This window comes from Capricornis sumatraensis, chromosome 2 (assembly GCF_032405125.1).
Source record: "Capricornis sumatraensis isolate serow.1 chromosome 2, serow.2, whole genome shotgun sequence".
NCBI lineage: Eukaryota > Metazoa > Chordata > Mammalia > Artiodactyla > Bovidae > Capricornis > Capricornis sumatraensis.
Window position 1 is genome coordinate 141,452,873 of NC_091070.1, and position 17,086 is coordinate 141,469,958.

Genomic DNA, 17,086 nt, shown 5'->3' on the forward strand with positions numbered 1-17,086 from the left:
AAGATGAGGTGTCCATATATGTGTGGATTTATCTCTGGGCTTTCTATTTTGTTCCATTGATCTATATGGATCTGTATGTTATCTATTACAAGCTGTGTAATTTTATTCTTAAAACATAATATTAATTCATAAATAAGACATTGTATGTTGATATAGCATTGTACTGAACTACCTCAAGAGAGATACTGAGGATCTTAAAACTTTAATCTGAGATGGCATGGCACAAGTCAGTAATTGAATTCGAGTTTGACAAGTCATCCTCCAGAATTTTGTAGATGAGTGAAAGAAATGTGTACCAGGCACTGTGCTAAACTGTAGAAGTATAAAGGAGAACAAGATTTAGTCCAAAGTTGCAATGGTTAACAATTAAATGGGAGACTCAACTATGGAAACAAAAACAAAAAACAGTTACAATCAAATGTGATACTTCCAATAAAAGAATAAATATCTAAGAGAAGATCTCCTTAAATGAAGGGAAATTTGAAAGCAAAGGGATTAGAAAGAGAAGAGGAATGAAATGAAGTGCTTTCAGTCAAGGGAAATGTAAAACCCCAAGGTCTTGAGAATAAATTTAGTAATTGAGAATTTTTAAGTTTAAAATATCATTTTGCATTCCTTTTGTTTATATGTAATCACAAGTTTATATAAACTTAATAAAATAGTATGACTTTTTCTGGCACGGAGCCATGTAGAAAAATTGATTCTCTTATCTTCTTGCTTTATTATGGACTTTTATACAAGAAAGAGTTTGTGTGTGTGTGTGTGTGTGTTAAAGTGATTAAGGTAAAACTAAGAAGATATAAAATTCTAAAACCATTTCTCTATGTGATTGAGTTTATAGATCAGGAATTCTATAAAATTAATTAAATATGATATTTTAATATAGGGTCCACGTGGTGTCCAAGGTCCTCCTGGTCCAACAGGAAAACCTGGAAAAAGGGTATGATTTGCTTTCGTTGAGCATATTGAGGGCATCTGAAATCATCAGTTATTTTATTTTCTTTTACTCTGTGCCATTTGGAATCCTTTTTGCTTAGTCATGTTCTTGGTACTATCAGGGTCGTCCGGGTGCTGATGGAGGAAGAGGAATGCCAGGAGAACCCGGGGCCAAGGTCAGGAACTCATCTCATTTGTTTGTATATTCAGATCTCATATCTCAGTTTCTCCTGAAATTTTTATATTTTAAAATAAAGTTTCCTGATATGAAATAATATTTCATATTCAAATTACAGTTCAGAAATAAGTTCAGAATATGACATTGTTGATGATGGTGATGATGATGCTTTTACAGGGGGATCGAGGATTTGATGGACTTCCAGGTCTACCAGGTGACAAGGGTCACAGGGTAAGATATACTATTCTATTGCTTTTTATACAGGGATAATATAAGAATACTATGAAATATTTTAAATAGCTACACTAAGAAATAAGAAAATTAAGTATTTGTGAACTCATGTAAATTAGCATATCTAAAAGATACATGAATAAATATGTTTTTTTAATTTTTTAGATGTTAAAATACTTATTTTACATAAATATAAGTTGAGGCAGAATCTTTATGTACATGTATGTGTACATGCTAAGTCGCTTGAGTCTTGTTAGACTCTTTGTGACCCTCTGGACTGTAGCCTGCCAGGTCCTCTGTCCATGATTTTCCTGGCAAGAATGCTGGAGTGGGTTGCTATGCCCTCCTCCAGGATGTATTGTATATGCAAAATATATTTACAGAACAAGTATAGAGATTTAATTTTGCCTCTAATTTTTTGATAATTACCTCAATTTCTTTCTTACATTTTGTCTATGGATATATTCAAAAGACACCTGCAGGCAATCTGTAGTTAATATTACAATATACTGGGCAATGTATTTTATTATACTTGTTAGATGGTTTTGGTAGATTGAGATACCATAGACTACTTCTTTGTGATAATATGTTTATAGTTCAGTGCAGGAGTTTATAATGTACTAGGGTTTATTAACAATATACAATATTGAACAACAATCCAGTCAGTAGTTTTAGTGGGAAATTAAGCCAGGATGTGGTCTCTCATAAAAGATCAACTTTGGATCTTCACATTACTTTTCTTCAAAAGTTAAAAATAAAGGTGAGGCAATCTTTAGGAAAATTAGAAAATGTGAAAAAAAGAAAGATAAAGAAAAGAAAGTCTCGTGAAAGTTTAGCAAAATATCTAGTGTGTGCATGTTGAGAGAAATACATAATTTTTTTTTAAATGAAGCTTTGTTAGTCTTCCAGAACTGTACTGAATTGATGAGAATTATTTAAGAAGCAGAAAAAATTTAAATAAAAATCAGCAAAGTGCATCCATGCACCATGAAGACTGAAGACAATCTTCAGCAAAATAATTTTGTTAGTTTGTAATAATTAAAAGCCTGAAAATTATTTGGATATTTTATTTATTTCTTTTTGTTTTCAAAATTGAAGGAATGTTTTCCTTGCATACTAAATTGTAATGCCAGTTAATATAAAATTATGACTTATCTCTGAAGTGTTTTCAGGAGAGAAAATAAAACATAAGTTTTTCTACCAAATGTTTCATTACTTTTGCAAGGATAGCTGTAGGATAGAGTTATAATATTATGGTTTACTTCAAATTCTAATTGTATTTGGATTTCTTTAATAGGGTGAACGAGGTCCTCAAGGTCCTCCTGGTCCTCCTGGTGAAGATGGAATGAGGGTATAAGAAAGTTCATTTCTTTTAAGAAATATTTAAAATTAAAACATTAAACAAAGCCGTGCTGAAATGTTGCATTGTCTGATCACATCACTATCCTATTCATTATGTCCGTGACAGGGAGAAGATGGAGAAATAGGACCAAGGGGTCTTCCAGGTGAAGCTGTAAGCAACTTTTCTTTCTTTTTTTTTAAATAATACCCTATTTAGGAAGAATAATGCTTGGTGTTACATATATAAAGTCAATAATGAATTGCAATCTTACTTAGCCTAACCAGGTAATTTGTATATGAAAAAACATTTAAAAAGGATACTTACAGCTCTTCTTTCATTAAATCTTAGAAAATTGAGAGAAAAAAAATGTGGGCTATAATAACTACAAAGAGAGATAAGAAAGCCTTCTTAAGTGAATAATGCAAATAAATAGAGGAAATCAATAGAACAGGAAAGACTATAGATCTCTTCAAGAAAATTGGAGATACTAAAGGAACATTTTATGCAGAAATGGGCACAATAAATGACAGAAATGGCAAGGATGTAACAGACACAGAAGAGATTAAGAAGAGGTGGCAAGAATACACAGAAGAACTATGTAAAGAAGGTCTTAATTATGCAGATAACCATGATGATATGATCCCATATAAGGCCAGATATTCTGGGATGTGGAGTCAAGTGGGCCTTAAGAAACATTACTTAGAACAAAGCTAGTGGTGGTGATGGAATTCTAGCTGAGCTATTTCAAATCCTAAAAGATGATGCTGTGAAAGTGCTGCCCTCAATATGCCAGCAAAATTGGAAAACTCAGCAGTAGCCACAGGACTGGAAAAGGTCAGTTTTCATTTCAGTACTAAAGAAAGGCAAATGCCAAAAAATGTTTAAACTACCATACAGTTGTGCTCATTTCACATGCTAGCAAGATGATGCCCAAAATCCTTCAAGCTAGGCTTCAATAGTATATGAACCCAGAACTTTCAAATGTACAAGCTAGATTTAGAAAAGGCAGATGAACCAGAGATCAAATAGCCAACATTTGTTGGATCATACAAAAAGCTAGAAAATTAAAAAAAAAAAAAATCTACTTCTGCTTCATTGACTACACTAAATACTTTGACTGTGTGGATCAGAACAAACTGGAAAATTTTTAGAGATGGGAATACCAGACCACCTTACCTGTCTCCTGCGAAATCTGTATGCAGGTCAAAAAGCAACAGTTAAAACCAGACATGGAACAACAGACTGGTTCAAAATTGGGAAAGAAGTACAACAAGGCTCATGCTTTCACACTTTTATTTAATTTCTATGCAGAGTATACCTTGCAAAATGCCAGGCTGGATGAATTACAAGCCGGAAACAAGATTGCATGGGGAAATATCAACAACTCAGATATGCAGATGATAATACTCTAATAGCAGAAATTGAAGAAGAACTAAAGAGCCTCTTGATGAAGATGAAAGAGGATAGTGAAAAAAGCTGGCTAAAAGTCCAACATTCAAATATCTAAGATCATAGCTTCCATTCCCATCTCTTCATGGCAAGTAAATGGAGGGAAAGTGGAAACAGTGACAGATTTTATTTTCTTGGGCTCCAAAATCACTGTGGACAGTGACTGCGGCCATGAAATTAAAAGACTTTTACTTCTTGGAAGTAAAGCTATGAGAAACCTAGACAGCATATTAAAAAGGAGAGACATCACTTTGCCAACAAAAGTCCCTATAGTCAAACCTATGTTTTTTGTAGTAATTATGTACCGATGTTAGACTTGGACCATAAAAAAGGCTGAACACCAAGGAATTGATGCTTTTGAACTGTGGCACTGGAGAAGACTCGTGAGAGTGCCTTGGACAGCAAGATGAAATCAGTCAATCCTAAAGGAAATCAACCCTGAATATTACATGGTAGGACAGATGCTGAAGCTCCAGTACTTTGGCCCCCTGATTTGAAGAGGCAACACATTGGAAAAAATCCTGATGCTTGGAAAGATTGGGGGCAAGATGAGAAGGAGAAGACAGAGGATGAGATGGATAGATGACATCACCTACTCAATGGACACTGAGTTTGAGCAAATTCCAGAAGATAGTGAAGGACAGGGAAGTCTGGTGTGCTACAGTTCATGGAGTCACAAAGAATTGGACATGACTGAGCAACTAAGTCTGAATTTGGCAAAAAGGAGTTCATGATCTGAGCCACAGTCAGCTCCTGGTCTTGTTTTTGTTGACTGTATAGAGCTTCTCCATCTTTGGCTGCAAAGAATATAATCAATCTGATTTTGGTGTTGACCATCTGGTGATGTCCATGTGTAGAGTCTTCTCTTGTGTTGTTGGAAGAGGGTGTTTGCTATGATCAGTGCATTTTCTTGGCAAAACTCTATTAGTCTTTGCCCTGCTTCATTCCATATTCCAAGGCCAAATTTGCCTGTTACTCCAGGTGTTTCTTGACTTCCTACTTTTGCATTTCAGCCCACTATAATGGAAAGGACATCTTTTTGGGGGCGTTAGTTCTAAAAGGTCTTGTAGGTCTTCATAGAACCATTCAACTTCAGCATCTTCAGCATTACTGGTTGGGGCATAGACTTGGATTACCGTGATATTGAATGGTTTGCCTTGGAAACGAACAGAGATCATGCTGTCGTTTTTGAAGTTGCATCCAAGGACTGCATTTCGGACTCTTTTGTTGACCATGAGGGCTACTCCATTTCTTCTGAGGGATTCCTGCCCACAGTAGTAGATATCATGGTCATCTGAGTTAAATTCACCCATTCCAGTCCATTTTAGCTCACTGATTCCTAGAATGTCGATGTTCACTATTGCCATCTCTTGTTTGACCACTTCCAATTTGCCTTGATTCATGGACCTAACATTCCAGGTTCCTATGCAATATTGCCCTTTACAACATCAGACCTTGCTTCTATCACAAGTCACATCCACAGCTGGATATTGTTTTTGCTTTGGCTCCATCCCTTCATTCTTTCTGGAGTTATTTCTCCAATGATCTCCAGTAGCATTTTGGGCACCTACTGACCTGGGGAGTTCCTGTTTCAGTATCCTATCATTTTGCCTTTTCATACTGTTCATTGGGATCTCAAGGCAAGAATACTGAAGTGGTTTGCCATTCCCTTCTCCAGTGGACCACATTCTGTCAGACCTCTCCACCATGACCCACCCATCTTGGGTGGCCCCACACAGCATGACTTAGTTTCATTGAGTTAGACAAGGCTGTGGTCCTAGCGTGATTAGATTGACTAGTTTTCAGTGATTATGATTTCAGTGTGTCTGCTCTCTGATGCCCTCTTGCAAAATTCTGCCCTCTGATGCCCTCCTTATTGCCAATTTCAGACTTAAATTGAAGAAAGTAGGGAAAACCACTAGACCATTCAGGTATGACCTAAATCAAATCTCTTATGATTATACAGTGGAAGTGAGAAATAGATTTAAAGGACTAGATCTAATAGATAGAGTGTCTGATGAACTATGGACTGAGGTTCGTGACATTGTACAGGAGACAGGGATCAAGACCATCCCCATGGAAAAGAAATGCAAAAAAAGCAAAAAGGCTGTCTGGGGAGGCCTTTCAAATAGCTGTGAAAAGAAGAGAAGTGAAAAGCAAAGGAGAAAAGGAAAGATATAAACATCTGAATGCAGAGTTCCAAAGAATAGCAAAAAGAGATAAGAAAGCCTTCCTCAGTGATGAATGCAAAGAAATAGAGGAAAACAACAGAATGGGAAAGACTAGAGATCTCTTCAAGAAAATTAGAGATACCAAGAGAACATTTCATGCAAAGATGGGCTTGAAAAGAACAGAAATGGTATGGACCTAACAGAAGCAGAAGATATTAAGAGGTGGCAAGAATACACAGAACTGTACAAAAAAGATCTTCATGACTAAGATAATCATGATGGTATGATCACTCATCTAGAGCCAGACATCCTGGAATGTGAAGTCAAGTGGGCCTTAGAAAGCATCACTACGAACAAAGCTAGTGGAGGTGATGGAATTCCAGTTGAGCTGTTTCAAATCCTAAAAGATGATGCTGTGAAAGTGCTCCACACAATATGCCAGCAAATTTGGAAAACTCAGCAGTGGCCACAGGACTGGAAAAGGTCAGTTTTCATTCCAATCCCAAAGAAAGGCAACATCAAAGAATGCTCAAACTACCGCACAGTTGCACTCATCTCACATGCTAGTAAAGTAATGCTCTAAATTCTCCAAACCAGGCTTCAGCAATACGTGAACTGTGAACTCCCAGATGTTCAAGCTGGTTTTAGAAAAGGCAGAGGAACCAGAGATCAACTTGCCAACATCCGCTGGATCATGCAAAAAGAAAGAGAGTTCCAGAATAACATCTATTTCTGCTTTATTGACTATGCCAAAGCCTTTGACTGTGTGGATCACAATAAACTGTGGAAAATTCTGAAAAAGATGGGAATACCAGACCACCTGACCTGCCTCTTGAGAAACCTTTATGCAGGTCAGGAAGCAACAGTTAGAACTGAACATGGAACAACAGACTGGTTCCAAATAGGAAAAGGAGTACATCAAGGCTGTATATTGTCACCCTGCTTATTTAACTTATATGCAAAGTACATCATGAGAAACGCTGAGTTGGAAGAAGCATAAGCTGGAATCAAGATTGCCGGGAGAAATATCAATAACCTCATATATGCAGACGACACCACCCTTATGGCAGAAAGTGAAGAGGAACTAAAAAGCCTCTTGATGAAAGTGAAAGAGGAGAGTGAAAAAGTTGGCTTAAAGCTCATCATTCAGAAAACAAAGATCATGGCATCTGGTCCTATCACTTTATGTGAAATAGATGGGGAAACAGTGGAAACAGTGTCAGATTTTATTTTGGGGGGCTCCAAAATCACTGCAGATGGTGACTGCAGCCATGAAATTAAAAGACACTCATTCCTTGGAAGAAAAGTTATGACCAATCTAGATAGCATGTTGAAAAGCATTTTGACATTACTTTGCTAACAAACGTCTGTCTAGTCAAGGCTATGGTTTTTCCAGTGGTCATGTATGGATGTGAGAGTTGGACTGTAAAGAAAGCTGAGCTTCAAAGAATTTATGCTTTTGAACTGTGGTGTTGGGGAAGACTGTTGAGAGTCCCTTGGACTGCATGGAGATCCAACCAGTCCATTCTGAAGGAGATCAGCCCTGGGATTTCTTTGGAAGGAATGATGCTAAAGCTGAAACTCCAGTGCTTTGGTCATTGGAAAAGGCTCTGATGCTGGGAGTGATTGAGGGCAGGAGGAGAAGGGGACGACAGAGGATGAGATGGCTGGATGGCATCACTGACTCGATGGACATGTGTCTGAGTGAACTCCGGGGGTTGGTGATGGACAGCGAGGCCTGGCGTGCTGCAATTCATGGGGTCGCAAAGAGTCGGACACGACTGAGCGACTGAACTGAACTGAACTGAGAGACTAAACAACAACTTGCCATCCAAAAACCTTATCCAGTTTTTGTTGCTGTTTATTTTTTTTTCCATTTTTTATTTCAATATCTCTAGAATTTTTTATTTTTTTAGGATAAACTAGTATTACTGGTTACAAGAAATGAGGTGCTTACTACTCCTACTACCAAAAATGAGGTGATTAGTATATATCAAATATAACTATAAAATTTATTAAATTATATCCTTTTTTCCATTGAATTTTAGAAATGATTTGGAAAGGTTTACTCAAACCTAGTCAAAGATCAACACTAGAAGCAGACTTCCTAGTTTTACTGCTAGTTTGCCACATTATCAGTTCAGTTCAGTTCATTTCAGTCTCTCAGTCATGTCCGACTCTTGGCGACCCCATGAATCGCAGCACCCCAGGCCTCCCTGTCGATCACCATCTCCCGGAGTTCACTCAGACTCACGTCCATCGACTCCGTGATGCCATCCAGCCATCTCATCCTCGGTCGTCCTCTTCTCCTCCTGCCCCCACTCCTTCCCAGCATCAGAGTCTTTTCCAATGAGTCAACTCTTCACATGAGGTGGCCAAAGTACTGGAGATTCAGCTTTAGCATCATTCCTTCCAAAGAAATCCCAGGGTTGATCTCCTTCAAAATGGACTGGTTGGATCTCCTTGCAGTCCAAGAGACTCTCAAGAGTCTTCTCCAACACCACAGTTCAAAAGCATCAGTTCTTCGGCGCTCAGCCTTCTTCACAGTCCAACTCCATACATAACCACAGGAAAAACCATAGCTTTGACTGGACGGACCTTAGTCGGCAAAGTAATGTCTCTGCTTTTGAATATACTATCTAGGTTGGTCATAACTTTTCTTCCAAGGACCTGTCAATTCAAAGGCACAGTGTGTTTGTATGTGTTAGTTGCTCAGTTGTGTCCAACTCTTTGCAACTCCTTGGACTATAGCCCACCAGGCTCCTCAGTCGCTCAAGTAAATATAGCAGTAAACCATACTGTTGACTTTTTTGAAGGAGGGAAAAATGGAGAAGGGGAAGAAGAGAAGAAAATGATTGCTTATATCATAATAATTTTAAAAGTCATGAAAGTGGTTTCTAATCTTCCTAATATAGTCATCCAGCTGTTTCTTTCTCTCAGTAGAAATATCCTCTCAAGATTGAATTTACCTAAATGTAAAAAAACTGAGAATCAAGACTCTTTGTGTAGTCTGTTTGAATTATAAGATTTAAAAAGATTCAGTGTTGCTATTCAAATTGGAAAATGGCACAAAAGTTACTTACTTAAAGCTTTAAAATATTTCCTATATTGAAAGTTTCATAAGTGATTCATATGTAATTCCATAGACTCAAAGATACAGTTTCTATATTAAAGACTCACTCATCCATTTTGGCTTTTGGCTCAATATAAACACTAGGAAATTGTGTCACAAAAAATGCTATTTTAAATGCCCCTTTTGGTGTGTTAAAAGAGGATTAATAAATATTTTAATCAAAACATTACATTAAAATGTATTTATTTAAAAGACAAGGCATGTTTTGAAGGCATTTTTTTTTTTTTTTTAATCTGTTTCGTTTTTACTCCTAGGGTCCACGAGGTTTGCTAGGACCAAGAGGAACTCCAGGACCTATTGGACAGCCTGTATGTATTGTTGAAAACATTCAAAATGTTCTAGGGAAAGCTTATTGCCAGAGTCTTAAAGCCCAAAAGCTGTTAAAGCTTTCAGTAGGCAGCCAAAGTTTCACTATTATAATCTAATGATGCTGCCTATCAATTTAACTGAGTGTACTCACTCCACCTGCTTCGTTCTTTTCTCTTCCTTTTAGTTTATGTATTTTATTGTTTTCCCCAACACACAGTAGAAAATACTGCCAGGATGTCTCCATGGACATGGAGAGGAGAGTATAGACCTTGCTTTTTCTCTCATTTCCATTGAGTTCTAAAATGACTTTTAGTTACCCTAGGTTACTGGGTATCATGCTATTAGGTTAGTTTTTTTATATTTTCTATTGTAGCATCTGAACTTGTATACACTCATGTATATTTTTTCTTTATTGAAGGGCATAGCAGGTGTGGATGGCCCCCCAGGACCAAAAGGGAACATGGTATGTACAAGATATCCATAAAGTAACTCATTTCTGTAATCTAAATACTAGCAAACCATTTTTGTTGCTAAATCTAAAATTAAGGTTTCTTACAATGTTTTGCCAAATTCTTTTGCTAGCATTAATATTTTGCAAGATTTTCCAGATTCTTTAAAGGGAAACATGATATGGGGACTATTTTTCAATCCAAAAGACAAAACCTATCATGTGAAGTAGTTCTGTTAAAGACTCTTTTCCATTTTCCTATGTCAGGGTCCTCAAGGGGAGCCGGGTCCTCCTGGTCAGCAGGGAAACCCAGGACCTCAAGTAAGTCTAAGCCATCACAGCTTTTGTTAAGGTAATGGGGGAAGATGGTACCATTATACAAGAAAATTGACAGCCTCAAAATTTTCTATTTAGGGCTGAGAGTTTATGTATCAATGTACAAAGCTCATTCTATTTTATTCCTTAAAAAATTTTTTTGAACAAATTTGCAGTGGCTTTTCTTTCTTCCAAGAGTAAAATGAGTCATTCAGTGTTCATGGAATGCCAGGATACCTGCAGGAGGGTTCTGAATAGGATCACATTACAGTTCCATTGCTAAAAGAGTAGCTTGTATAAAACTACACAGTGCTGTAAAATCTTCTGGAGAATGTGGGTGATATATATAGATACTCATAGGTCATTGCATGTAATATAGAGGGCTAATCGTAAAAGTGTGTTCTTATGATGTGATACTTGACTTATGAAATAAATTCTTTTAAAATAGGGTCTTCCTGGTCCACAAGGTCCAATTGGTCCTCCCGGTGAAAAAGTAAGTTCATCTGTTGTCCTAGTAATGTCTGGTAAATGAGCTTGTGTTGTCAATCTTAAGGAGGAGTAAGGCCTGCCTTTTGCTTTTGATATTTAAATGGCTTAGCATATAAGGAATTAATCTGGATTTAAATAATGAGCATACGGGTGAGCAGAAGCCATTCATTTGTCTCTGAATTGTAAACGATAACATTTCACAGAGTTTCCATTTGGATAGCTTCCTAATATGACATTCTCAGCTATATTAATTTCATTAATGTACTGATATGAGTGAGTGCTTTCTCTTTATTTTGGTTCTTCTTTCATTTCTCATTATTTAAAACGTGATTAGGTTTGCCTGCGACAAAGGGCTTTTAACAAGATCTAATTAAGGGAAAATTGTGATGTTATCATTGCCACCATTTTTCATGGAAAAATGGCAAATGATGTTCTTGTTAAAACTCAGTCTAGATCAAAGCAAGAGTAAGTCTTTAATTAAAGAGATGTCTTTTTTCCCCCGCCTCCCCTGTCAGTTTCTTTAAGTAGTATTTTCTATTCCCTATAGTTACAGCACAGTGTTACCTGTTCTTTTATAATTTTTTTCTTATTTTTGCTGATTTCTATAAATATGTGATTTTTTAAATTACCAACTTTATTGGGGTTAATTTCATACCATAAAATTTACTCTCTTTAAGTCTGTCAATCATTTTTAGGAAATTTATAGAACTTTGCCACAATCACATTTTTAAAATATTTATACCAGCCCAGAAAGAAAGCTTGCATCAATTTCTACTCCTGAGTCCACCCACAAACCTACGCAACAATTGGTCTGCTTTGTATCTTTATACATATACCTTTTCTGACCATCTTGTGTGAACAAAATATATGAATGAAATTAACTTTTGAATTTAATCATATGAATAAATATAGTATGTGACATTTGTGGCTGGTTTCTTTTATTTGAAATACTGTTTTTGAGTTTTATCCATATGGTAGCATATATCAGTACTTCACTTCTTTTTGTTGCCAAACGGTATTCCTTTGATTGAATATTTTGTGTACTTATTCAGCAGTTGAGAGAAATGAGTTATGTACACTTTTCAGCTATTATGAATAGTGCTGCTCTGAATATTTGTACAAAGATATTTGCGTAGACATTTTAAAAATTATTTTTGTTAGATAGTTAGAAGTGGAACTGCTGGGTATATGATAAATTCATGTTTAACACTTTAAGAAGTTTTAAGATTGTGTTTCAAAGTAGTTGTACCATACTTCCTTCCTCAAAATTTATGACGATTTCAGTTTTCATTCCAATCCCTGAGAAAGACAAGCCAAAGAATGCTTAAAATACCACACAATTGCACTCATCTCACACGCTAGTAAGTGAAGTTGCTCAGTCATGTCCAACTCTTTCCAACCCCATGGACTATAGCCTGCCAGGCTCCTCTGTCCATGGGATTTTCCAGGCAAGAGTGCTGGAGTGGGTTGCCATTGCCTTCTCCAGGGGATCTTCCCAACCCAGGGATTGAACCCTGGTCTCCCACATTGCTCACAGATGCTTTACCCTCTGAGCCACCAGGGAAGCCCAAAGTGAAGTCAGTTAGTCATGTCTGACTCTTTGCAAACCATAGACTGTATCCTACCAGGCTCCTCTGTCCATGGGATTTTCCAGGCAATAGTACTGGAGTGGATTGCCATTTCCTTCTCCAGGGGATTCTTCCCAACCCAGGGCTCGAACCCTGGTCTCCTGCATTGTAGACAGACGCTTTACTGTCTGAGCCACCATCGCATGTGCTAGTAAAGTAATACTCAAAATTCTCCAAGCCAGGCTTCAACAATACATGAACTGTGAACTTCCAGATGTTCAAGCTGGTTTTAGAAAAGGCAGAGGAAACAGAGATCAAATTGCCAACATCCGTTGGATCATCAAAAAGGCAAGAGAGTTCTAGAAAAACATCTATTTCTCCTTTACTGACTATGCCAAAGCCTTTGACTGCATGGCTCACAATAAACTGTGGAAAATTCTGAAAAAGATGGGAATACCAGACCACCTGACCTGCCTCTTGAGAAACCTATATGCAGGTCAAGAAGCAACAGTTAGAACTAGACATGGAGTAACAGACTGGTTCCAAATAGGAAAAGGAGTATGTCAAGGCTACATATTGTCACTGTGCTTATTTAACTTATATGCAGAGAACATCATGAGAAACACTGGGCTGTATGAAGCACAAGCTGGAATCAAGATTGCAGGGATAAATAGCAATAACTTCAGATATGCAGATGTCACCATTTTTATGGCAGAAAGTGAGGAAGAACTAAAGAGCCTCTTGATGAAAGTGAAAGAGGAGAGTGAAAAAGTTGGCTTAAAGTTCAACATTCAGAAAACAAAGATCATGGCAACTGGTCCCATCACTTCATGGGAAATAGATGGGGAAACAGTGTCAGACTTTATTTTGGGGGGCTCCAAAATCACTGCAGACGGTGACTGCAGCCATGAAATTAAAAGACGCTTACTCTTTGGAAGGAAAGTTATGACCAACCTAGATAGCATATTCAAAAGCAGAGACATTACTTTGCCACCAAAGGTCCATCTAGTCAAGGCCATGGTTTTTCCAGTGGTCATATATGAATGTGAGTTGGACTATAAAGAAAGCTGAGCACTGAAGAATTGATGCTTTTGAACTGTGGTGTTGGAGAAGACTCTTGAGAGTCCCTTGGATTGCAAGGAGATCCACCCAGTCTATCCTAAAAGAAATCAGTCTTGAATATTCATTGGAAGGACTGATGTTGAAGCTGAAACTCCAATACTTTGGCCACCTGATGAGAAGAACTGACTCATTGTAAAAGACCCTGATGCTGGGAAAGATTGAAGGCGGGAGAAGGGGATGACAAAGGATGAGGTGGTTGGATGGCATCACTGACTCAATCAACATGAATTTGAGTAAATTCCAGGAGTTGGTGATGGACAGGGAGGCCTGGTGTGCTGCAGTCCATGGGATTGCAAAGATTTGGACAGGACTGAGTGCCTGAACTGAATTGAACTGATCTGATCTCCTTGCAGTCCAAGGGACTTTGAGAAGTCCTCTCCAGCACCACAGTTCAAAGGGATCGATTCTTTGGTGTTCCACCTCCTTTACGGTCCTGTTCTCACATCCATACATGACAATAGGGAAGACCATAGCCTTGAATACACGGAGCATGTCTGCAGAGTAATATCTCTGCTTTCAACACTGTCTAGGTTTGTCATTGCTTTCCTGCCAAGAAGCAATTGTCTTCTGATTTCATGGCTGAGGTCACAATCTGCTGTGATTTTTTGAAGCACAAAATGGGAAAATCTGTCACTCAGTTCAGTTCAGTTCAGTCGCTCAGTCATGGCCTACTCTTTGCGACCCCATGAATCGCAGCACGCCAGGCCTCCCTGTCCATCACCATCTCCCGGAGTTCATTCAAACTCACATCCATCGTGTCAGTGATGCCATCCAGCCATCTCATCCTCTGTCGTCCTCTTTTCCTCCCACCCTCAATCTCTCCCAGAATCAGAGTCTTTTCCAATGAGTCAACTCTTTGCATGAGGTGGCCAGAGTACTGGAGTTTCAGCTTTAGCATCATTCCTTCCAAAGAAATCCCAGGGCTGATCTCCTTTGGAATGGATTGGTTGGATCTCCTTGCAGTCCAAGGGACTCTCAAGAGTCTTCTCCAACACCACAGTTCAAAAGCATCAATTCTTTGTGCTCAACTTTCTTCACAGTCCAACTCTCACAACCATAGCCTTGACTAAATGGATATTTGTTGGCAAAGTAATGTCTCTGCTTTTCAACTTGCTGTCTAGGTTGGTCATAACTTTTCTTCCAAGGAATAAGCATCTTTTAATTTCATGGCTGCAGGCACCATCTGCAGTGATTTGGGAGCCCAAAAAGATAAAGTCTGACATTGTTTCCACTTTTTCCCTGTCTATTTCCCATGAAGTGATGGGACCAGATGCCATGATCTTCGTTTTCTGAATGTTAAGCTTTAAGCCAACTTTTTCACTCTCCACTTTCACTTTCATCAAGAGGCTTTTTAGTTCCTCTTCACTTTCTGCCATAAGGGTGGTGTCTTCTGCATATCTGAGGTTATTGATATTTCTCCCGGCAATCTTGATTCCAGCTTGTGCTTCTTCCAGCCCAGAGTTTCTCATGATGTGCTCTGCATCTGTCACTCCTTCCACCTATTCCCCTTCTATTTGCCATGTGATAATGGAGCTGAATGACGTGATCTTAGTTTCTTATTATTTAGTCTTAAGTTGACTCTTTCATCCTCCTCCTTCTCCCTCATCAAGAGGCTCTTTAGTTCCTCTACACTTTCTGCTATTACAGTGGTATCATCTACATATCTGAGGTTATTGATGTTTCTCCTGCCTACCTTGGTTCCAGCTTGTAACATCCAGCCTGGCATTTCTCATGATGTTCTCAGCATATAGGTTTAAAAAACAGGGTTACAGCAGACAGCCCTGTTGTACTCCTCTCTCTACCTTGAACCAATCAGTTGTTCCATACATGGTTCTAACTGTTGCTTCTTGACCCACATACAGGTTTCTGAGGAGGCTGGTAAGATGGTCTGGTATTCCCATCTCTCTAAGAGCTTTCCACAGTCTGTCATGATCCACATAGTCAAAGGCTTGATCATAGTTGAAGAAATAGAGATAGATGTTTTTCTGAAGTTCCTTTGCTTCTCTATAATCCAGCAAATTTTCACACTTTTATCTCTCATTCCTCTTCCTTTTCCAAACACAGCTTGGACATCTGGAAGTTCTTGGTTCATATACTGCTGAAGCCTAGCATATAGGATTTTAAGCATGACCTCACTAGCATGGGAGATGTGTGCAATTATTCAATGGTTAGCACATTCTTTGGTGCTACCCTTGTTGGGAACTGGGATGAGGATTGACCTTTTCTAGTCCTGTGGCCACTGCTGGATCTTCCAGATTTGATGACTTAATGGCATCCTCCTTTAGGAATTTGAATAGTTCTGCTGGGATTTCATCGCATGCACTAGCTTTATTAATAGCAGTGCTTCTTAAGGCCCTCTAGACTTCATACTCCAGAATGTCTGGTTCTGGGTGACTAACCACACTGTCATAATAATTCAGTTCATTAAGATTTTTACAATACAGTTCTTCTGTGTATTCTTTCCATCTCTTCTTGATCTCTTCAACATCTACTAGGTCTCTTCCATTTTTATCGTTTATTGTGTCCATGTTTGGGCAGAATGCTCCCTTGATGTTTCCAGTTTTCCTGAAGAGATCTCTAGTCTTTCCCCTTTTGTTCTTTTCTTCCAGTTTTATGCACTGTTCATTGAAGAAGGCCTTCTTGTCTCTTCTAGCTGTTCTTTGAATTTGCATTTAATTGGATGTACCTTTCCCTCTCTTGCCTGCTTTTCATTTGTCTTCATTCTTTTGCTATTTGTAAAGCCTCTTCAGATAAACACTTTGCCTCTTGCTTTCTTTTTCTTTGGTATGGTTTTGTTCACCACCTCCTGTACAATATTAAAGACTGCTGTCCATAGTTCTTCAGGTGCAGTGTTATCTATATTTAGTCCATTGAATCTATTCATTACCTCTACTGGGAATTCACACAAGATTTGATTCAAGTCATATCTGGCTGGCTTAGTGTTTTTCCCAGTCTTCTTTAGTTGAGGCCTGAATTTTACTATGAGAAGCTGATGATCTGAGCCACAGTCAGCTCCAGGTCTTATTTTTGCTGACTGTATACAGTTTCTCCATCTTCAGCTATAAAGAAATGAAATCAATTTGATTTCAATATTGACCATTTGATGATGTCCATCTGTAAAGCTGTCTCTTGTTTAGCCTTTGCCCTTCTTTATTTTCATATCAAACTTAAGTGGTCTCTAAAGTGCTTTTTTTCTGTGTGCTTTCTATATGATTACAGTATTAGAGGGCTACTGGAGATAGTTGATTTATTTAAAATATTAGGCACCGAAGGTGCTTTAGATCAGAGATTTTAATCTGGACCACTCTTATCATATCTTAGATTAACTCATCATAACCATATTATGTTTGTAATAAATTGTACTTGAGGCATGTGCTTATTAAATTTTCTATAAT

General features: G+C 38.0%; 1 protein-coding gene across 3 annotated transcripts in view; it reads left to right on the forward strand.

Moving 5' to 3' along the window:
• COL11A1 (collagen type XI alpha 1 chain) overlaps nt 1–17,086 on the forward strand; it is a 222,876-nt gene that overhangs the window by 90,121 nt on the left and 115,669 nt on the right. For all 3 annotated transcript variants that reach the window (XM_068964279.1, XM_068964278.1, XM_068964281.1), the window contains 9 exons: nt 887–940; nt 1,059–1,112; nt 1,292–1,345; nt 2,643–2,696; nt 2,814–2,858; nt 9,695–9,748; nt 10,168–10,212; nt 10,465–10,518; nt 10,961–11,005. In XM_068964279.1, coding sequence (XP_068820380.1) covers nt 887–940; nt 1,059–1,112; nt 1,292–1,345; nt 2,643–2,696; nt 2,814–2,858; nt 9,695–9,748; nt 10,168–10,212; nt 10,465–10,518; nt 10,961–11,005 — 459 coding nt within the window. The remainder of the gene's footprint in view (nt 1–886; nt 941–1,058; nt 1,113–1,291; nt 1,346–2,642; nt 2,697–2,813; nt 2,859–9,694; nt 9,749–10,167; nt 10,213–10,464; nt 10,519–10,960; nt 11,006–17,086) is intronic.